Source organism: Camelina sativa, chromosome 9, assembly GCF_030686135.1.
Source record: "Camelina sativa cultivar CO46 ecotype springtype chromosome 9, ASM3068613v1".
NCBI classification, from domain to species: Eukaryota; Viridiplantae; Streptophyta; class Magnoliopsida; order Brassicales; family Brassicaceae; genus Camelina; species Camelina sativa.
The window spans coordinates 6,468,632-6,492,117 of NC_141888.1; the positions used below are offsets into that span (position 1 = coordinate 6,468,632).

The 23,486-nt window shown below is 35.5% G+C and overlaps 3 protein-coding genes and 2 pseudogenes across 3 annotated transcripts; 3 read left to right on the top strand and 2 right to left on the bottom strand.

The window, feature by feature from the left end:
- Window positions 1–1,224: 1,224 nt before the first annotated feature.
- LOC104710608 (oleosin 20.3 kDa-like) lies at window positions 1,225–2,704 on the top strand. The gene is made up of 2 exons (XM_010427242.3): window positions 1,225–1,702; window positions 2,102–2,704. The coding sequence occupies exons 1-2, from the start codon at window positions 1,547–1,549 to the stop codon at window positions 2,525–2,527; spliced, it is 582 nt and encodes a 193-aa protein (XP_010425544.1). The 5' UTR covers window positions 1,225–1,546; the 3' UTR covers window positions 2,528–2,704.
- Window positions 2,705–12,927: 10,223 nt separating this feature from the next.
- Window positions 12,928–16,419, top strand: LOC147937806 (uncharacterized; annotated as a pseudogene).
- A 230-nt stretch (window positions 16,420–16,649) lies between these two features.
- On the top strand, window positions 16,650–19,260 carry LOC104715067 (uncharacterized protein At3g43530-like; annotated as a pseudogene).
- A 301-nt stretch (window positions 19,261–19,561) lies between these two features.
- Window positions 19,562–20,233, bottom strand: LOC104710635 (uncharacterized). The gene is made up of 2 exons (XM_010427267.3): window positions 19,970–20,233; window positions 19,562–19,899 (listed from the first exon to the last, which is right to left on the bottom strand). Exons 1-2 carry the CDS (start codon window positions 20,153–20,155, stop codon window positions 19,660–19,662), a joined length of 426 nt encoding a protein of 141 aa, XP_010425569.2. The 5' UTR covers window positions 20,156–20,233; the 3' UTR covers window positions 19,562–19,659.
- A 723-nt stretch (window positions 20,234–20,956) lies between these two features.
- Window positions 20,957–23,047, bottom strand: LOC147937807 (uncharacterized). The gene has a single exon (XM_087465274.1). The coding sequence runs from the start codon at window positions 23,045–23,047 to the stop codon at window positions 20,957–20,959; it is 2,091 nt and encodes a 696-aa protein (XP_087321400.1).
- Window positions 23,048–23,486: the final 439 nt, after the last annotated feature.

The window sequence follows — 23,486 nt, forward strand, 5'->3', positions numbered from 1 at the left end:
CATATGTTTGAGCCCGGCCCGCCCCGGCCCAAAATATTTCCGAGTCTATATTTCAAAGTCTGAGTCCGGCCCTAACAGGGCTATAGGGCTTTTCCTGGCTTATGTTAGAGATCAAATATTCAAACTTATAAGCCATAAAAAGCAGTGTTTAAAGGTACACTATAAAACAAATCAATCAAAATTTTAATAACTCATGTATATTTACTACAACCAACTTAATTTACAAGAAAAAGTTTAAAACTAAATAAAATTTTAATACTTTAACCAAATAAAACCATATATAATTTATAGAAAATATCATAGATAAAAATTTTAAAAGTATTAAGTAAGGTTATTAAGTAAATATGAAAACTATGATTAGAGTTTAAAACTTTATTTATAATAAATTATTAATCAAATATTGCAATCAAACAAAAATATCAACACAAAAATACAAATATATTTGTTAAAAGACTTTTCGGGCTAGCCTAAACCCGGTAGAACTATGCTCGAAAAACCCTATAGTCCAAACGGGCTGAGTCCGAAAGGCCCAATTTTTTCTGGACATATATATTTAAACCCGAGTCTGATATTTTTTAGGGCCAGCTCAAAAAGCCCAATTTTTTCTAGACATATATATTTAAACCTAAGCCCGATATTTTCAGGGCAGGGATGGGCTAACCCGTGAGCTTTAGCCCTAATTGACATGTTGAGCTGCTTGTGACATAATTTGATGTAGGCACATTAGAGGAGAGACAAGGAGGAGAGAGTCGTGAGAGAAGATAGGCGACGGCTAAATTTTGGAGAAAACGAGAAGAGATGTGTAAAGAGAAAAAAAGTGTGAGAAAAGAAAACATGGATTTAAGATTTTTGTATTTTTTGTTTATTTTTAATTTAGTTATTAATTAAAATAAATAAAATGTCTGGGGAGACAACACAACTGTTTTTTTTAAAATGTACCTATCATTTTTTTTTAATTCTTTTATATCTAAAGATACCCATTTAAAGTACACCCATAAAATAACCAATGTGGATGTTCTTAGTCGTATAGGTTTTTTTTTTTTTTTTCTATGTATTTGTTTCCAAACTTGGATTAGGTATACTGTATACATATGAAAATTTATTCTTAGCAGGTCGAATTAACCGGATTAGAGGATTTATCCTAAAGCTGAAAAAAAAAAACTATACAAAAAGATTAATAAAAAGAGAGATGTTTTTGGCACACAGGTGCGCAGCGGTGTGGATGCGTCGGGAGGAGAGCAATTGTCAATCGAATGTTTTGTTTGTTTTTGTTTAAATATGTACGGTGGAGAGAAGAAGGCAAAGAAGATCAGGTAAAGAATGAAACTTGGAAATCATGCAAAGCCACACCTCTCCCTTCAACACATTCTTACGTGTCCTCTTCTCTTCACTCCAAAGCTCCTTCTACTACAAAAATTTGTATTTCAATCCATTTATATATATGTTCTTTTAGACTTATCTCTGATACCCCCTTTGTGTTCTGTTACACTTTTCCCCTTAGTTCTGTTACCACTTTGCTCTTTAGTTATAGATCATATCAGTCAATATGGCGAATGTGGACCGTGATAGGCGTGGGCATGTCGACCGTACTGACAAACGTGCTCATCTTCAGCCGTCCTACGAAGATGATGTCGGTTACGGTGGTTATGGCGGTTATGGTGCTGGTTCTGATTTTAAGAGTCGCGGCCCCTCCACTAACCAAGTATTATTTCGTGTTCCCTTTAGTTTTTCATTTTTCTTTTCATCTAAACTAATCGCTCACTCAAAACTATATAACGATTTTCTGAAAATTTTAAAATAGAAAAAAGTAAATAGTAAAGAATCATGAGTTTCGAACGAAGACGTCATGTGATTAGTCCATCTTATTTTCCAAGTCTTAGGATATTTTTTATTTATTTTTCTTTCACATATGCAATAATTTCTACAAAATAAGCAAAGTTTAAAACAAGAGTTATACGACGCCACTTGTATGATTAATAGATCATGCATGCATGCATATAAAAGGATCATATCTAGAGGTTTAGGGTTGGCTTTTAACATTTTGAGATTTTGAGATAGAAAAGGTCTAAATAAAGAACACTTATTAAATGTAAACATGCAGATCATGGCCCTTATAGCGGGAGTTCCCATCGGTGGCACACTGCTAACCCTAGCTGGGCTCACTCTAGCCGGTTCGGTGATCGGCTTGCTGGTCTCCATTCCCCTCTTCCTTCTCTTTAGTCCGGTGCTCGTCCCAGCGGCTCTCACTGTCGGGCTCGCTGTGGCCGGAATCTTGGCTTCTGGGTTGTTTGGGCTGACGGGTCTGAGCTCTGTCTCGTGGGTCTTAAACTATCTCCGAGGGAGGAGTGATACAGTGCCAGAGCAATTGGACTATGCTAAGCGACGTATGGCTGATGCGGTAGGCTATGCTGGTATGAAGGGAAAAGAGATGGGCCAGTATGTGCAAGATAAGGCACATGAGGCTCGTGATACTGAACTCACTACTGAGACCCATGAACCGGGTAAAGCAAGGAGGAACATAACATAAAAATTGCGTGAGTCTTTTTGGGAGGCGATAATGTAATTTTACCTTTTATGTTATATGTCCCAGTTTCTTTCTTCTTTTTAGAATATATATCTTGTCAATGTGTACGTTCGTTTTGTCTTGTCCTAATAAAAACCCTTGTTAGTTAAATAATAAATGAAAATAAACATGTTTTAAGTATTTTTCGAGATAACCAGAAACTTCATACTATTTTTTGTTTTTGTTTCGGGTGAGTAGTTTTCTTGCATTTTTTTAATTTAATTACAAACTAGAGAGTCAAACTGGAATCATAATCAATCATAACCTACGAGTTCTCAACCATTAGTTGAATACAAAATTAGTTGAAAACCAGCATTGAATGAAGGAAGGACACCATTTGGATACTAAGCCGAGAGAAGAAGATCAAATGTCTTGTTCGATCGAGGCCACCCGAAAGAACCTTTTGGATAATGAGGACATCGACACATCGATGATGATCGAACCTTTTGGAATGTAGCTCTAAAGAGAGTTAGAGCGTTCAAGTGAAAATTAGACCGCGATGGTGATGACGATTTTACTCTTGAAGAAGTGCCATATTTCATAAGCTTGTCATTCTTGAAGAAGTGCCATGCAAGTGTTCTCTTTTCAACCTAGGAAGCTGATTAATTACTGTATCTTATTTATTCATTATATATATACCTTAGTTCTTAAAGTTAGTAACTCACTAGATCGTGATACGTGTCAGTTTTATCGATCAAATATCAAACTTAAAAATTACTTCACCAGATCGTGACACATGTCAATTTTAAAGATTAAATATCAAACCAGATCGTGACACGTGTTAGTTTTAACGATCAAAATTAAAAACTCACCGGATCGTGATAAATATAAATTTTAAAGATTAAATATGAAAGTTAGTAATTCATCAGATCGTGACATGTGTCAATTTTAACAATCATAAATCACAGTTTTCAAGCTTGGCAAAACAAAGAATAAGATAATTGTAATCTTCTTATATTAAATTTTTTTTTGTTAATCCTAAAAAGAATATAATTGTAAATACACCCCTCTATATCAATTTTGTAATTTTAAAGAAAAAGGAATCTTCTACGTTATATTGAATTTCTTGGCCTAATCTTAATAGAAAAAGAATTTAAATATAAAGATATGTATTCTCTCAGATCTTTATCATATATATAGAGAGGAATACGTCATTCCGATGTATCAAACAGAATTAGAATTTTCAAACATGAGCACTACAAATGGAAACCAAAACTGTGAAAATAACGAAAAGTCAGCTAAGAAAAGGAAGAGAACCATTATGAATAATGATCAGATTGTATATGATGGAGAAGACACTTACCGATGAACCTCATATGCGACTGAAACTATCTACACTTCAGGCATGGGTCGACAAACTAAATCAATACGTAAGTATAAAACTTATATTCAACTTCACATACATATTTTTCATAATTGACTAATATTATTTAACAAAATATAGAGACTCTAGCTTACAACTATGCAGCTAAGAAAATGGTAACAACTTTTAATTTTTAACTTTTTCTCTTTTGTTCGAGACATTTTCATCTAACAAAAACATATATTTCAGGATTTATTACAAACAATCAAAAGAAGTTAAAACTAGCAAACATTTGAACCATCAAATTTAACCACATATATCTTGCAAGCGAATCTAACAGATATCTTACGCTTATTATATTATATGTGTTTTGTCAATTAGATTTTGACATGTATAAACAAAAAAACAATTAATGAAGCATGTATATTATTGCAAGAAATAGTGAATAACAAATCTAAAAAATTAAAATGTTTGTCAAAAAAAAAAAAACATAAGTTATGTCAAAAGAATTATTATTTTTGAAACATAATAGGAACAACTAATTAAGAAAATAACATTATATCTACATAAAATTTACATGTTTATATCAAAAGCTTTAATATTTGATTTTTTTTTCTGATATAATTTTGCAAATCTATTTTGGGTCTTTTATTTGTGCGGGTTCTTCAATGGAAGCTATCAGATGCAATGAAATGGAATCAAAGTATATAAAGCCCGCTAAATTAATCGAGGATGGAGACACTGATGGAGGTTCCAAAAGTAATTCTACAGTTAGTAGCGTTATAAGTTTCAAAGATTAGTCGGTGGTTGATCTATTTGGTAGCGATTGTAATTTGGGAAGTTGGAACGATAAACCGTTTTAAAATTGGTTTCAAACCTGATTTATGTGGTTTTCTATCGAATTCATAAACCGTTTATATCCAGGTATATAGGAAAATATATGAGAACTTTTGATTCAGAAAGAAATAAGTTGAGAACTTACAATTCGAGAATATTTGAGATGAGGTCATAGTTCTAAGTAGTTTTGGTACAATGCGATATTTCTGAGGAGTAAATAAGACATCGATCCTTAACGTGATTATGACATATATCATGTTTTTGATTGTTTATAAAGTTTTTATTTTGTATATATGAATAACCTAAGGCTTTATATATACCATCATGATTATAATATTCAAATTTTTATTTTTATTATTTGATATTACCTTTTTTTCAATTTCTCAACTTTAATTGGGTTGGTCATAAAATCATTATAATAGAGTAGATAATTTTTACCAGTTGTTCATCCAAAATATCTTTGGAGTAAACAAAATTAATGGTTAAAGAAATTATGTCACAATACAGTTTTAGTAATTATAAGAACTATAATTATACCAAGCAACATAAAATTTGTTTAATTTGTTTAAAAGACATTTTATAGGTGGTGATGAAGAGCATACTTTAACAATAAAATAATTTAGGGTATAATAGCATATTTTTAATGGTGAAACATACAGTAAAATTGTATGTGGGTTACTACATTATATGTTGCTTTGATGAATTCCTTGCATGTAAATTATTTTGTAATAAGTTGTGAAACGTTTTTGAAATTTCACAGTAATAAAATTTTTAATGATGAGTATTTGGCAAAAGTTTTGGTATGGGTACAATTTAGCTTTAGATTATTATTATAATAATTGTTATAATATATTAAAAATATAAAAATATAAATAAGTGTAAGACGGTTAATATAAATATGATTTTGGTGGGATATAATTTAGCTTTAGATTATTGTAATAATTGTTATAACATATAAAAAATATAGATAAATGTATTAAGGTAAATACAAATATGAATTTTTCTTTAATTATTTATATTTTTACTTCAAGAAATAAAATTTCTTTTATATTTTTTAAAAAAATGTTTAGGATTTAGGTTTATTCTCTTCAACAATCTCAATACCCGCATATCGTGCGAGCCTTTATCTAGTCTTATTATATAAAGTTGAGTTTTGAAAGTTAGTCATTAACATGATTTTGACACGTGTCAAGTTATTAATTTGAGATTTTGACATGTGTAAAAGTTAATATTTAATAAGATAAATTTGAGATAATGAAAAAAACAAAAAAAAATTATTTAAACAATTTAATAATGTAAATAGATAATTATAAAAAAATTACAAAAATTAAACAGTTTCTTAAAAAAATAATTATAAACAGATTATATATTTCATAAAATTTAAAATTATAACATTATTTACTTATTTTAATTTTAATTTATTAATTTAGAAAAAATAGAAAAGAGATTAAGAAAAATGTACAGTTAATTATTAATTCTAAAGAATGTAAATACTCACTTCTACATAAACATAAATCGTCTCACATTTTTCATCTAACAAAATAATTTATTCAAAACAATGCTTTAAACTTTAATCTATTGGTAAAAAAGTTTTAATGGGAAGGTAAATTTTCCTTATTTTTCTAAACCAAAACTTTCTCCTATTTTCTCCTTTTTTCAGTTTGGAATAGGTAAGAGATTAATATGTTGACCCAAACAAAAATATAAGATTAATATATGCGTCTTCTTTTTCTAATACTGTATTTTAAATTTTATTTTAGTGTTTTAGATTGTTTTTAGATGGTTTTATTTAATTTATATTTTCATCTCTGATTTGAGATTTATATATTACCGTGCTTATAATTTTCAATTATTTCTTTAATTATGTCAAATTAATTTTTTTCTAATTTTTCAACCTTGATTGGTTGGTCATAGACCTTTTTTTTTGTCAACCATTGGACCACAACTGGCCGGCCCATTAGCCAAATTCCTACATTCGTAGGAACCGAAACTCGATCCCGGGTGTGATGGTGCCTTCTACAAATGGACTTACCTCCTGCCACTGCACTAATTGTTACCATTCATTCAATCCCAAAGAAAGATAAAGAGTAGAACCCCATCAACCTAATGGTTGGATAAAGTAGGCTAATCAAACACAAGCTTACAAGAAACATAAATAGATAGATTGGAAAAACATAAACCGTTTTTGATAGATCTATAGGAGCTCGGAGATAGAGGCTACATCGTGATGTGTCAAAGACACTTCCACAAATACATTGAGAAATATAACATTAGTTACTATCAAAAGATTTTGTGACATTGGAAAAGGGCTTTTAGTTTTATTGGTTGCTGGAGCATGCCACTTTGAGATAGCTAAAAGACGTGAACATGTTCTCTCCACACATGAGTAAGGCACAGCCAAGGTTCTCTTCATGGTGGAAGAGGTTGGACGCCTGCAAGGTTATCTCTCCAAGGGAGGAAGGCGGAGCCAAGGTTCCCTTCATGGTGGAGGAGGTTGGACACAAGGTTCTCTCCATAAGGGAGGAGGGCGGAGCCGAGGTTCTCTCTATGGTTGGTTATACACAATTGTGTGATACATCATTGATTAGTATACTATGTAATATACTTTTTATTTGAGAAGTTTCTTGAACCGACAATTTTAGTGATTAAATAAACTATGCAAAAATGAAAATAAATAGACGTATAATAGTTGGGTTAATGTGTTTATATAGATATTTTCTTAGGTGGTGGTAAAGAATATATTTGTAACATACAATATACTTAGATGTAAAAAAATACACCTAATGGCTGGATAAAATAGGCTAATCATACACAAGCTTACAACAAACATAGATAGATAGATTGGAAAACTATAAACTGTTTTTGATAGATCCATAGGAGCTCGGAGATAGAGGTTACATACATCATGATGTGTCAAAGAAACTTCCATGAATACATTGGAAAATTTAACATTAGTTACTATTAAAAAATTTTGTGACATTGGAAAAGGGCTTTTAGTTTCATTGGTTGCCGGAGCATGCCACTTTGAGATAGCTAAAAGACGTAAACATGTTCTCTCCACACATGAGGAGGGCAAAGCCAATGTTCTCTCGATGGTGGAAGAGGTCGGACGCATGCAAGGTTATCTTCCCAAGAGAGGAAGGCGGAGCCAAGGTTCTCTTCATGGTGGAGGAGGTTGGACACATGATTCTCTCCACAAGGGAGGAGGGCGGAGCCGAGGTTCTCTCCATGGTTGGTCATACACTATTGTGATGATACATCATTGATTAGTATACTATGTAATATATTATTTATTCGAAAAGTTTCTTGAATCAACAATTTTAGTGATTAAAGAAACTATGCAAAAGCTAAAATAAATAGGCATATAATAGTTGACGTAATGTGTTTATATAGATATTTTCCTAGGTAGTGATATATTTGTAACATACAATATACTTAGGTGTAAAAAAATATACTTTTAATGGTAACAGAAATAAAAAAATTTGTAAATGGATATAAATCAGTGTATTATAGCAAAAAAATGTTTTTTTATAAATAACGTATAACAAATTTTAATATATTTTTATTAAATTTAATCTTATATTTACAAAAGTTTAAAACCCGCACATCGGGCGGATCCTTATCTAGTATATATATATATTAGTTGTAGGATGACATGATCAAACTAAGCTATCGAGTAGGATGCTGCCAAATTTATTGGAAAAGGGGTAGACGGAAAACAAATAGTCGTAGGTCACAAAGATGAGCCACATAAGGCATGTTTGTTTGATGTGTTTAATTATGCCCCAAGAGGTTACTTGATCCACCATATATATTATTGTGGGATTTCTTGTCCAACATGAACAACTAGGTCGTTGTGGAAGCATGGCCATGCACCGGGAAGTACCATATATAAAGGGATTTCTTATATATTTTACTACACATATTCATCTAATATCATTTTAATTTTTGAAATTAACCCTTTTTGTAGTGGGACTGATGTTTTGTGCCAAACAGGGAAGCCTACAGGAGGTAAAGTAAGGTTAAGATGAAGAAATATCTAAACTATCAGTCATGTACTCATTTATATATATATTGACAAAACCGGAAGTTTTTCCGTCGTGATTTAAAGTGTCAAATTTGGTGTTGTTACCGTTGCTTCTAGGGAAAAGGTCCCTTCTTATATGATATCTTTGGACTGTGGAAAATTTAGATTATATAAAAGAATGCATAGACATGAATTGCAAAGTTAAGACAAATGATACCTTCGATTTATTAACCTTAGAAGGCTTTTTTTAGGTTCTTATTTACTTGCATAATTTCATTTATGTGGCATGTAAAGCCTTCTTCTTGGCTTGATACGGTGCTCCTTCACTATTTTTAAAGTCACCTTCATAATCGTTCTCTTTGCAAAATTTCCGACATGACAAACAACCACAAAAATTCATAATTAATTTATATCATCTAATTATTTTAGTCCAAAAGTAGAAGTAAAAGAGAAAAAGTTTTGTAGCAATCATTTTGACACGCAGTTTTTAATAGACCAAAATTATGAACACAAAATTGTTGTGTCATAGTTATGTTTCTTCCAATTCTTAGCAGTGAAGAATTGTACCTTTTTACCACACCAATCTTTTCCTCTCTTAGCTTTATTCACTGCTCTCATTATTCTCTGCTTTTTTCACCGTACCCAAACTCTCTTTTCGACATCATAAGCTCCACAAACGAACACATCGCGATAGTTACTCTCATCCTTTGAGTACGCGAGAGAGTCGGAGTCAGAGCAGTCTGAGAAAAATATCTCCGGAAATATAAACGACGGTCCCGCTCCATAATAGCCGTCGTGAGGAAGATGAAACAGTTTTGATGCGTTGAAGAGAACTTAAGGATTCAGAATGTCCAAAACGCAAAGAAATCAGTTGGAGTTAAATATGTGGAGAAGAAATGAAACGGTATAATTTCTGTTAGTTATAATTGAGTTACGTCATCATATAGAAATATGTAATTATGTATAATAAGAGAAAAATGTGATTAAGGAGCATGATGTGTTGAAACGACGCTTATGTCAAAAGGTACAAGTGCAGAGTCACGAGTGGAATCCTTTGTCATGTTTCGTCATATTGTTTCAAGTCTATAAATAGACGTTGTGATTGTATTGTAAACGGCAACAAGTTTCATGTAAATAAATGTTTCAATTATTCGTTCTCTTGTCTTCTCCAAAGAGAAGAGACAAAGGTTTCTTGCTCTGTTTTGTTTTTCTTCTTCCTCTCAATATTTCAACATGGTATCAGAGCTTATATTGGTTTTGGAGCTTGTCCAAGCAAAACAAAAATAAGAAAAAATTCCGCTGCAAGAAGAAGAAAAAGATGGAGACAACAAACCAAGGGTGAGAAGAAGAAGAAAATAAAATCGAAATAGGAAAAGATGGTGGTGATAAGAGAGAATACCATCAACCTTCACAAACATTCGCAAACAATACCTTCAAGAAGAAGGCTCCAAAGGAATGAAGGAGATATGAGATCTTCTCAAAAGGAAATGGAAAGAGATGATGAATTAGAGTTGTGGAAGGAGAATTCTGAAACTTGTTCGAAGAAGACATGGAGAAGATTCACGCACTGCAAAAATTGTGAGGTTACACAGCTAACCGAAGAAGAGACGTCACAGAGACGTGATGGTAATCAAAGAGAGACACCAAGCACAAGCACAAAATGAGGATGCTTACCTCAGAGAAAAATGGAGCACTTTATGGTGATCAATGGAAGACACCAAGCACAAGCACAAGATGAGGATGCTTACCTCAGAGAAAAATGGAGCATTTTATGGTGATCAATGGAAGACACCAAGCACAAGCACAAAATGAGGATGCTTACCTCGAGAAAAATGGAGTGATCAATGGAAGACACCAAGCACAAGCACAAAATGAGGATGCTTACCTCATAAAAAAAATGGAGCAGGAGCCGGTTGAAGAGGTAACCGAAGACGATGTGGAGGAGATTCACGCGTAAGACGTCATGGAGACGCTATGGTGATCAAATGGAGACACCAAGCACAAGCACAAACAGAAGATGCTTACCTCGGCGAAAGTTGGAGCAAACGTTGGTTGAAAAGAGTTAACGGATGAGGGCGTGAAGAAAATTCACGTGTATGACGTCATGGAGACGTTATGGTGATCAATGGAAGACACCAAGCACAAGCACAAAAAGAGGATGCTTACCTCGGCGAAAAATGGAGCAAACATCGGTTGAAAAGAGTTAACTGATGATGACGTGAAGAAGATTCACGTGTACGGCGTCATGGAGACGTTATGGTGATCAATGGGAGACACCAAGCACTAAGGGAGGATGCTTACCTCAGAGAAAAATGGAGCATTTTATGGTGATCAATGGAAGACACTAAGCACAAGCACAAAAAGAGGATGCTTACCTCGAAGAAAAATGGAGCAGTAGCCGGTTGAGAAGATAACCGAAGAAGACGTGAAAACTTTTCACTTCACGCACGAGATGTCACAGAGATGTAAATGTGATGGTGATCAAAGGAAGACATCAAGCAAGAAAGGAAGCGAAGTTTATGCACAGATTTGGTGAAAGGGTTCACGCCCAGATTTGGTGATCAAAAAGACACCAAAAGGAAAAATCAGAATGTTCACTAAGAAGAAAGTGAGTGGAAGAAGGTTTGAAGAACAGTCGGATGCAGACGTGACAGAAGTTCACAAAGGTGATGTGAAAAAAGCCCACGTGGAGAAAATTTGAAGTTGACAAAGGAGAAGTGTTGAGGGAAATAATCGTCAAAAAAAAAAAGTGTTGAGGGAAATAATAATCTCAAGAGTTCCTATGTCAAAAAAAAAAAATCAAATTGTACAACGTCGAACTGAAGAAACAACAAGAAAGCAGTTGTGAAGAGAAGGAACAGACGTCAACAAGGAGGTGGAGTTTGGTATGACAAGAAACAAACTTGGTTCAGAGGGTAACTCAATTAAGGGGGAGTGTTGGTGCGGGATTTAGCACCCCCGACATACCGAACTAAACCAGAAAGACAATTTGGTTATTTAACCGGGAATCCGGTTAAAAACTCAATTAGGTCATTTAAGCCCAATTCGGACGGAGGAAGCCCAGCCTCGAAGGAGAAGAACCGACTTCCACTTCGCCTGGCGGCCGACTCAAGAGATAAAGCAACTTTCCTTATTTCAGTTCGTCTTATAAAGGAAGTTAATATATTATGCGATCTATGAATATGTATAAATAGGGAGAGACTACATTGTAAATCATCGATTATTGAATATAATTATTCAGTTCTCTTCTCGTTCTTAGCAATAAACCCTAGTTCTTTGAGATCAATTCCTTTTCTTTTAATTCCAAAGCTTAGATCGGTTTTCTTGAGAGATTACTTTACTGAATTTGTTTTCCCCCTTAAACAAATTCATTGTGGAAACCTAGTTTTTATAGGGAGTGTTAGTGATAATTGAGTTACGTCATCATATAGAAATATGTAATGATGTATGATAAGAGAAAAATGTGATTAAGGGGCATGATGTGTTGAAACGACGCTTATGTCAAAAGGTACAAGTGTAGAGTCAGGAATCCTTTGTCATGTTTCGTCATATTGTTTCAAGTCTATAAATAGACATTGTGATCGTATTGTAAACGGCAACAAGTTTCATGTAAATAAATATTTCAGTTATTCGTTCTCTTGTCTTCTCCAAAAAGAAGAGACAAAGGTATCTTGCTCTGTTTTGTATTTCTTCTTCCTCTCAATATTTCAACAATTTCAAAGATTTTGAGATTGTGAATATGTGATGGCTCGGTCTCCGGCCTCCTGCTAAAAGGCTTCAAGAACTAATTTTTGTTAGGTGGTGTTTTACAATCTGCAATTGCCTTTCTTTAGATATGCACCACCGAAAACTTTTGTTTAATTACTGTCTTATGCTTCCATACCTTTACTTTCTTTTTGCCATGGAACCATTAGTATAGGTTTCTAATATGTGATTGTAACCGAAACTGTGTTTCATACTTTCATTATCAATGAAATATTTATAATTTAGGAAATAAAATCGTAGAAATGTGTAATGGTGATTATGATTTCGTTTCATTTAATACAAACTTTTTTAATTACTTTAAGTTATAGGACATAAACCACGTGCAATCATATTAGTGGCTAGGTGACTTGTGTGCTTAATTAGGCTAAGAATTCGACCCTTTATTAATTATTTTTGACGGAGAACCTAAAAATAATTGTTGAGGATCATCCGATGAGCGAATCAGTGGAGTACAATGGAGTCAACGAGCATGGATGGAAGAAAGTAGTGTCCCGGAAGCGGAAGCAAAAACCAGCGAACGGAAACCTAGCAAACGGCGATAAACCTAGCTTACAGCGATCACAACGTGGAGGATGAATCGAAGAATCTGAAGGTGGAGGAGGAGGATAAAGAAGAAAAACCGGATTGGGAAGTGTCTCTTGCCAAAGCTTTGGCAAAGATTGCTCCATCAGATATTGGCGATTTCCTCGTCAAAGTACTGGTACGTGCAGGCGATGATGATGTCTCTCAAGTGTACTTAGTTGTCATCTTAAATGATCAATATTTTTGTTTACTTGTTAACAAATATATATAGCCAACGGATCCGGATGTATCGCCTTTGCGGCTAGCAAAATTTCTCGACTTCTATGAGGATGCACTTCCCGGAGTACCATGTCCATGGCGTGCGATGCTCCAGGAGAATGATTTGCCCAACTTGTTCAATGTGCTTCATGTGAGCTACTATTTTTATTTTTCTTTTTCTTGTCAATCTGAATACTCTACGTACGCCAGATTCATCCAATGATTATATATATATATATATATATATATATATACAGGTTCCTTTATCTTGTATTCCTGAACCTCTCTACAAAACATCAGTCGATTGGCTCGACAGACTAGTTACAGACTTTCGTTCCCGCTGTAACTTTGTCTTGTTGACGTTTAATTATATTCTCTGTGATTTATATATACAACGAGGAGGAGTTTTCCATGCTTTTGATTTTTATACAGGATATAATAAACCAGGTGATCCTTGCGTAGCTGAGGTAAATTATCATTTCCCTTTCACTTATGTTCTGTGACTCTCTCTCTCTCTCTCTCTCTCTCTCTCTCTCTCTCTCTCTCTCTCTCTCTCTCTCTCTCTCTCTCTCTCTCTCTCTCTCTCTCTCTCTCTGTTATTAAATCTGTGTATCTACTTACATTTTGTTTGCACTATATTATATTTGTTTTACGATTTAGGTGTCAATATGTGTTACATTAGCAATGATGTTGCGGAGCGATCCTCTTTGCTTCACTAGTGTTTTGCCCACCCTTCGGAGAGAGCGTGAGTATAATGGACCCTACCGGATTCCGGTTACAATTTGGTTTATAGCGCAGGTTCCTTCGCGTGATCCCTTTTAATTTTTATGTGAACTAGGACCTAGAGTTTTGCAATTGTTTGTGTGTGTTTCTGTATTCTGATTATAATATATGTAATATACGTGGACAGGCCTCCCACGATAATTTACCTGTAGGCTTGTATTCATGGGTGCATAACTTGTTACCACTAGTCTCTAAAAACCCTCAGTCAAGTGATCCCCATCCTAAAGCTGGTTGAGAAGTAAGTCAAAAGTGTTTCTTGTGGTCTCCTCCTTAATTAATTTGCTATATATATCGACAGATAGAGATATATATATATACAATCATATCAAATCTTGTTTTTGTTCATTGCAATACTCTTTTATCAGAATTCTGGCGAAACCTAATGCTCAAACCATACTTGTAAATGCTCCTGTTTGGGATGGAACGCCACTGATTCCACCTCATTTATTTGAGACCTTGCTGCGGCTTACATATCCTGCCACACAGGCCCGGCTCAATAGTTGTATAGACCCAGAGCAAAAAAAAAATTTGGACCCTTTTTCCATGTAAATTTTTTTTTTTACAAAATTTGGACCCTAAATGTTAACTAAAAAAACTGAAAAAATCAATGGACCCTGTGCAAATGCACACCCAGCACATGCATAGAGCCGGGCCTGCTGCCACATCCGCAAGAGAAGAGGTAGGTTGTATTTAATTGGACTTATATTTTATAGAAACAAAAACCTTGTTGCGTCTATGGAATATTCTGATCACAAGGGTATGTATGCACACAGGCTACTACTAGTAGGTTTGAGGCAATTTATCCCTCGTTGAAGGAAGTAGCTCTTGCTAAGACATCAGGAAGCAAAACGATACAACAGATATTCACTTTATCTTTGAAATTATCTGGAGAAGAAGGTATTATTAATTAGTAACAAACTAAACCTTGGAATTCAAATAGAGTTGTAATCTGTAACCGTTGTTGTTGTTGTTGGCAGACAATCCAGTTTTAGCAAAGGAAGCTACGTACCGCAATCGCTATCCGGTCTCTGACCGAATTCGTTGATTGCTGGAAGCACTGGGAGAATATCTACGAGGAGAATCTAAAAGAGAGTGTTGCTTTACTTAAAAAAGCTTCTAAACCGATGCAAGGACAGTCCACTAGGAAGCAAGGCAAAGATTCAACAGATATTCACTTTTTCTTTGAAATTAGCTGGAAAAGGTATTAATTAGTAACTATATCCAAACCTTGATGAATCCTTGAGTTTTCTGCTGCTTCCCTTCTCTTTATTCTCCAAGTAGCTAGAGTTCTCATATTCTTGTTACCGTTGTTTCTAGGAAATCCTGTTTTACCCCAGCAAGCTACAGCAATTGCTATCGGGTCTCTGACCATTATCCTTGATTACTGGAAGGACAATCTCTGTGAGGAGAATCTAAAAGCTTGTGTTTCTCTTCTTAAAAAGCTTGTAAAGAAATTTGAAGATCATCATTCCCTCGAACGATCATCATCACCAGTGTGTGAAGAATATACTTTTCGTACCCATTCAATAGGAAGCAAGGCAATCAAACAAGTCACTCTAGAGATATTCAGTTTGTCTTTGAAATTAGCTAAACATGTTACAGGAAACCCTGTTTTAGCCGAGGAAGCTACATCAATCGCTGTCTGGTCTCTGACCGAAAACGTTGATTGCTGGAAGCGCTGGAACAATCTCTATAATAAGAAGAACCTGAAAGTTAGTGTTGCTCTTCTTAAAAAGCTTGTAGTCGAATGGAAGGATCATTCCCTCAAATTGACATCATCACCAAGTGATACTCTCACTCTTACTCAAACTATGAAGAGCTTCATGCTAAAGGTAATTAATTACCTCTTATTCTTCTAATTAAGCTAACTAATTTCTTCACCTTCCACTCAGTTGTAATTTCATTTCGTAAATAACCTGTGATGTTTTTAGAACAAAAAAGCCGTCACTGGAAGAAAAGCCAAAGCTTCTCTTTATAAAGAAGCTGACCAGTCCTGCAAAGTGATATCTAGGAGACTCCCTCGTGGAAGTATCAGCCTCAAAGGTATAACCATTACTGTTTTGGTTCTAGTTGCTACTGTGGTTCTAGCCGCTGTCGCATTTGTTCTATCTTCCAACCCATAGGAGGCTACAGCCGAGCTGTACCTATAGGTCCAAAATGCAAACACCCCATCTATGAAGAACTTATTAAGAGAGAGGAGAAAAGAAAAAGCAGAAACTGAGGAAGAAGATAAGTAGAGAGAGCCGAGTAAACGTCTCAAAACTCCCTAAAACATTTCTGACAATCTCAAAAGTCCCTCTCTTTTTTGGCATTTATTTTTGATTTTTTTTTTTAAATCGAGAATGTGTTGTTTTACACTCTTGTCCATAGAAAAATTAGATATTTACAAAAAATACCTGGGTAGTATCCACCAAAAAACTGAATCGGATCTAAAACCCAAAAAAAAACTGAATCGGATTTTTTTTAAAAACAAAACTGCTCTCTCTCTCGTCACTCTTCTCTTTCTTCGGGAAATTCGAATCGATTTGGGTAAAACTGTAGAACTAGGGTTTTCTCGTTTTCATTCAATCAACCAAAAATAGAGTAAGAAGATGGTGAAAACAAGGGGAGGTCTTGTGAGGAGGAGGAGTGAGCGTTTGAAAGAGAAGAAGATCTCAGAAGGAGATGGTGGTTCGAAAGCAAAATCCGATTCGCCGGAAGTAGGTGTGTCGGGTTTGAGTCCGGTGACAGTAGGAGGAGAGAGAGCTTTGAGTACGGTGGCGGAAGAAAGTGAAAGTCGAGTTTTGGAGGAACCCAATCCGGTGGTCGGAAGAGAAAATGCGAACGAAGTAGAGAAAGCAAAATCCGCTACTCCGGAATCAAGTAATGGAGAAGAAGATGATGAAGAAGGAGGAGATAACGAGAGATCTACTTCTGTGGAATCAAGCGATGGAGAAGAAGAAGGAAACGATGAAGGGGAAGAAGGAAACGATGAAGGGGAAGAAGAAAAAGATGAAGTGGAAGAAGAAAACGATGAAGGAGAAGAATGTGAAGAAGGGGTAGAAAAAGACGATGAAGGGGAAGAAGAAAACAATGAAGGAGAAGAAGGTGAAGAAGGGGAAGAAAAAGACGATGAAGGGGAAGAAGAAAACGATGAAGGAGAAGAATCGGAAGAAAAAGACGATGAAGGAGAAGATTGTGAAGAAGGGGAAGAAAAAGACGATGAAGGGGAAGAAGAAAACGATGAAGGAGAAGAATCGGAAGAAAAAGACGATGAAGGAGAAGAAGAAGAAGAAGAAGATAAGGAGGGAAGTTCGAACTCGGCAGGTAACTCGAGAAGGAGTACAAGCGAAAGTGAGATGGAGCACGAGGAGGACAACGATGCAAGTGTAAGTACAACAAGTCTGTGTCATTCGTTCGGAATTTGAAAACTCATTGGAATTTGAAATTGATCAAGTAGAACTGGTGCAACTATCGGTGTAGAACTAGTAGAACTTGTGCAACTATTGGGTGTAGAACTAGTAGAACTGGTACAACTAGGTGGTGTAGAACTAGTAGAACTGGTAGAACTAGTTGTTGTATAATTGGTATAACTCATATAAAACTGATATTGTTGCAGGAATCGGAGGAAACAGAAGCGATGAAACCTTTAGGAATGCACTTCGAGCCTAGCCAGTACAACAAGAAAATCAAGCTATCGACTAGGTGTCATATTTTTGAAACTTTGAAAACGCTGGATAAATTAGAGCATCCACTGACTAGTTCTGAGAGGGATTGGTTTGAGAATCATCCACAATTCAAGCACATTTTTCACATGCCAAGGGAACCAAACCACAAGCTTATGGGAATGTGGATGCTCTTACTTCGAACGGCTAAAATCGAAAAAAAGAAGGAAGCATGGTTTGTTGTGAATGGTGTTCCAATCCGGTATGGTCTGAGAGAACATGCTTTGATGTCTGGATTAGATTGTCGGTGCTATCCACTTGATTACAAGGAAGCCGGCGGTACCGTGTTTCGAAGGAAATATTTTTTACGAAAAAAAAAAGATTACACTTGAAGATGTGAGGAGACACCTATTGGTAATGCAACCAGATCGTACTCATGATAGGTTGAAGATGGCGGTTCTCTACTTTTTAGGAAGCATCATTGCAGGCTATACAAAAGACTCGGGGAGAGATGCAATGGGTATCGATGATTTTGTTGTAAGCGCAGTGAATGATCTAGGTTTTTGTGTGTCTTTTCCTTGGGGGAGATTATCATTCGAGAACATGCTAGAAGAGATTTCCCATACAATGAGTCATTTTAATGGGGTCGTGGTTAAAGAGAATGCGTTATGGCCTGTTCCAGGTTTCTGTATTCCATTGGAGGTTAGTTAGTTTAAAATTTGAAGTTTTCTCATTGTTGATATTTCTTATAAGTGAAGCTGATTTTAGTTTTTTTCCTTGTGTTGTGTAGTTTTTACTATTTGAGGCAGTTCCAATTTTGGCGAACACTTACATTGACCAAATTCCTGAGGCGGATGCAAGTTGTCCTAGGATGTGCAGGAGGAAATTTAAGAGGATCCGTCAGAAAGGTTTTCCTCTAAAGAATATTGGTGATACACTTGGTACAACAACGGTTAGTTATCCTAGCAATTGCCATTATTAATCATTTGAATAAATTGGTTTGTAATGTATCTAAAGTAGGTCGTTTACACAGGCAATTGCTAGTGTGATCCCTCATAATGATGAAGAAATTCCTCTTCTCGATTTAATCATGGAAGAAGCTGAGGAAGAGGATACCCATGATGTCGTTGTTGCCAATTGGATGTGGCGCCTTCGTAGAGGACTACCTGTACTTTTGGAGGAGATGTACACAGCCGATGTGGCTACTCGTTCAGGACAAAACGATGCGAATGAGGAAATAGTCGCCAATGAACAACCGAGAGAAGATACTATTGAGTTGGTGGATCTTCTAAGGACCATGAAGCAGGATATGAAAACCCAGTTCGATAACATTTCGGCGAAGATTGATGGGCTTGAAAAAAGGATCAAACCATTGGAAGTATATGTGAAAGAGCAAGAGAAACCAAAGGTAATACTTCGTAATACTATAGTAATACTTGATAATACTAGAAGGTGTTAACAAAATTTGGTTTCATGTCAGGCGCCTGTAGCTGATGAGCAACCGAGTACTTCGCAAGAAGGAGGGAGAGGGACGAAGAGGAAAAGGTCTAAGAAGTAGTAAAACTATGTTATTTTCTTTGATTTGTCATCGTAGTACTAGTAAAACTATGTAAAACTTCGTTATTTTGTTGGATTTGCGATTGGTACTGGTATTACTAGTTAAACTATGTAAAACTACGTTATTTTCTTGGATTTTCCGTTCGTATTTTTGGTAAAAGTACGTAAAACTAAACAAAAACTAGAGAATTCATATAAGAAAAATATAGAACATGATTCAATTCAAGAAGGAGGCATAATCCTAGAAGTCACACAGAACATCATGATTAAACAAGAGAAGTCACATGAAAGATAAGAAACTGATTCAACAAGAGAATTCAAGGAAAAGATAAGAAACAGAATCTGATTCAACAAGTTTTAAACCAACGTAGAATGGAGAATGAGATCGACTCAGATAATATCAATCGAAACACAATCTATCCAGGAGATCGACTCGAGTGGTAAGCAACGCCAACTCCTCCTTTAGTTTGGCAATCTCGTCACTCTTCTCCTTAAGCTCCATCTGCAAATTATAGATCTTAGTATGATGGGGTTCAAATTCCTTCAATCTCTCCCAATGGTTATCAACATCTTTCCTTAAGGTTTGGGTTTCTTCTTCAATTGCATCAGCCCAATTTTTCCGCCTGTGCAATCCATCATCCTGCAAATTATATCAACGAACAGTTAACAAAATCAGGTATCTCAATTGTATTTGATTAAATTTAATTTACCTTATACTTAACGCAAGTAAACCATCTCTTTTTCTCTGTTTCTGTTGGAGAGATCTCATTGACGATTCGTTTGCCACATGGGCAAATTTGAGGCATGCCAAAATCACCATCGGCTTCTCGCCATGCTTGTAACTTCCTCGCCTTCTTCTGATCAGCATAGTATGGGTCGGCCTCAAATTGTTCCATAGTTTGAGAAGGAGAGAAATAGATCTAGGATCTTCGACTTTGAATATGAGAGAAGGAGGACTCGGTGTACTTTAGGTTTCGAAGAAGAAAATGAATGAATGGCTGAGAATGGAGAATGAGCTGGAGTGAAGATAAAATAAGAAAGAAAGAAAGAAAAACGCAATGCTATCGTCAGAAAAGAAAGAAAAAACGCAATTCTGGCCACGTGTAAAAGATGTGTGAGTTCACACTGTGTGTTCACACACAGTTTTACCGAGTAATGCGGTTGCACTAAACTTGCAAATAGTTGTACTTTAGAGGTTTCTCAGTTTAATTAGTTTTACTAAACCTTAGCATTACTTTTTTTAGTTTTACAGTTGATTAAACTTAACTAACATACAATTACAAGCTTTTTGCAACTTCATAAGTTAAAACTTATAATTCTATAACTTTTTTCATGCTTACTTGGTAATTATTTACAAAGTGACATTAAAAGTGTAAGGAAACACTTGTTGAGATTCTTCAATAAATAAATTAAAATTGGTATATTTTCGAAAATTATTCATTTATAGTAGAAACCTATGTAGAACATTTATACTATACAATATGTATTATACAATATGTATTGATTTATTGATTTTAGGTAGTACCAATTTTATTATTTTTACCAGTTTTATCTTAGTTCTGCCAGTTCTGCCAGTTCTACTCTCTCATATACACATATTTTGAAAGAAGAAAATATTAATAGACTTCAAATTAAGTTTCAAACCAAGTTTTACATTAAGTATCAAACCAAACACAATTGATACATGAAGAGGTGAATCAAACATAAACATTATCTCCAAATAACAACCATTGGAGTCCTTGTCTCCGGCGCCTTTTATTCTGCGTCCTAGGTCGAGTTTTTGGTCGTTTTTCCCCAGCAGATGCATACCTTTTTGTTTTCTTTCTTCCCCCTCTTATTTTCCGATTCGGAGGTATGATCTCCATATCTTGGACGTCATCTAGGACATCCCATCGAGACTTATCAGGTACTAAATAAATTGTCCTGCAATATGCAATTGCCCACAGCTCCGTCCAATAATACTTAGAACACAACTCATGTAACTCGAAATCCTTACCTCCATATTTTTGGTATGTAATGAAAGACGCCAATGCATGCACACAAGGATACTTTTGTATATCGAAAAACCTACAACTGCAACTTCTCAATCGCAACTTCACCAAATAAGGCTTTCCGTCACTGTCAATGACATTGTATTCAAGCTCGAAACCATTTAGCTCTATCACCTTTAGTTTCTCAGCAGTTGCCCATAAATCATGTAAGTAGTTCTCCACTAAAGGCACCAATTTATTTGCGACTGATCCAGACACAGCATCTTTTCGATGTTCATTAAACCATTCAGAGATTTTTTTAAGTATTGCATCAAGCATGGGTATCAAGGTGTACCTCCTTGCATCTTTGAATACACTGTTCAAAGATTCAACACAGTTGCTTGTGTCTAGGTTGTATCTATCTCCTGGAAAAACACATCGTGCCCATCTTTCTTTCTGGGTAGATTCTTCAAGATACTTGGCAGCAGAAGGATATCTTGTCGTAAAAGATGCGTAAGCAATGTTGAACTCAGCCACTGTGTAAAACCTACTACACTCCATGAATCTCCATGCAACAACGTCTTTGTTCACGTTACGAGCATAACCTTTCACATTTTGGGATAAATGCCATATACAAAAACCATGATGAGCCAGAGGATACACATTAGCTATAGCTTTTATGAGACTTGTATTTCTGTCAGTCATAAATACTATTTCAGAAGAATCCCCAACAACGGTTTTCAACATCTCCAAAAACCAATTCCAACTTGCATCATTCTCACCATCAAGAACACCAAACGCCAAGGGATAATGGTGACGGTTAGGATCTTGAGCCGACGCAAAAACAAGAACACCCTTATATCCGTTCTTTAGAAAAGTTGCATCCATAGTTATAACTTTCCTCATGAATTTAAATCCTTCAATGCTAGCTCCCAAAGCTATGAACAAGTACATAAATTTATTATTCTCATCGCAATGCACATATGATCTTGTACCATGATTAACCTTCTCTAACATGTGCAGATAACATCGCAGCATCTTGTAGCTTTCTTCTGGGCTACCTTTCAAATCAGTAACAGCTTGATTTTTCCCTCTCAACGCCGTGGAATATGATATATCAACACCTAATTTTGTCTTGACAAGATCCATGATAATTTTCGGAGGTCGAGTTTCCATTTGCCCTGGATAATCACCATGTAAAAGAGAAGCAACTAATTGTGGAGTGCCTTGCCTCTTACTATTGCTTGAACTTTGACTAGCCCGAGAGCATGTATGCATCTTGTTGTGCCTTCTAATCGAGAAAATATCTGTACCTCGAATCCTACCACCTCGTAAACCCCAGTTACATCCTTCTTTAGGACATTTGACCACATAACGCACCTTGTCCGACTTTACTATTTCAAAACTAAAACAGTTAGCAAATGAAGCTCTATCCACCACATCTTGCAATGCCTTCTTGTTTGGAAATTCTTGAAGTTTAGTCAGATCCAAACCGTCATCCCATGGTTCAATATACTTACACGGTTCTACAACAGGGCGTGGCTCAGTATATTCATCACCTTCATCACGTGATTCAGCTTCACCCTCTTTATTAGAATCACCCTCTACAGCCTTTTCTTTGCCTACGTAGACAACAATGGCGTTAGGTCCGATTTCACCATCCTTCGCATGTTGGTTTTCATAGTTCATACCAACAGAACTTTGGTCCCCTATGGGCACTGTGGGCACTGTGGGCACTGTGGGCACTGTGGGCACTATGGGCACTATGGGAACTTGCTCAGGCTGAGGCTCAGAAGGGATGACATTCACAAACAACATACATCTTCGCTTCTCATAATTAACGGAGTCTAGATAAACATTAACATCCTCATCATCATTAAGCTCACAATGCTCCAATGTTTCTACCAGTAGTGGCTTGTAGCTCAGCTGCAACTGAACGTTACTTTCAACAAACCCAAGCTTCCTCTGTATCCTTGCTTTTAACATCAACAATGTTATATTTCTCTTAAACATTATACTATACATGCGTCCTTCATATTTAAAATGTAGGCTGACGTTCTCGCATATTGTATCCTGCCAAACCAACCAATATAAAAAAATCATAATTAGTACTACTAGTAGTTTTACTAGTTTTACTAAAAATATCAGTATTACCAGTTTGACCACCTTCTCTCTCCTATCAAAATCGAATCGAATGGTACACGAGTTCTAATCGAGTTAATTCACTGAAATCGAAAGCCAAATCCCTTTCTTATCT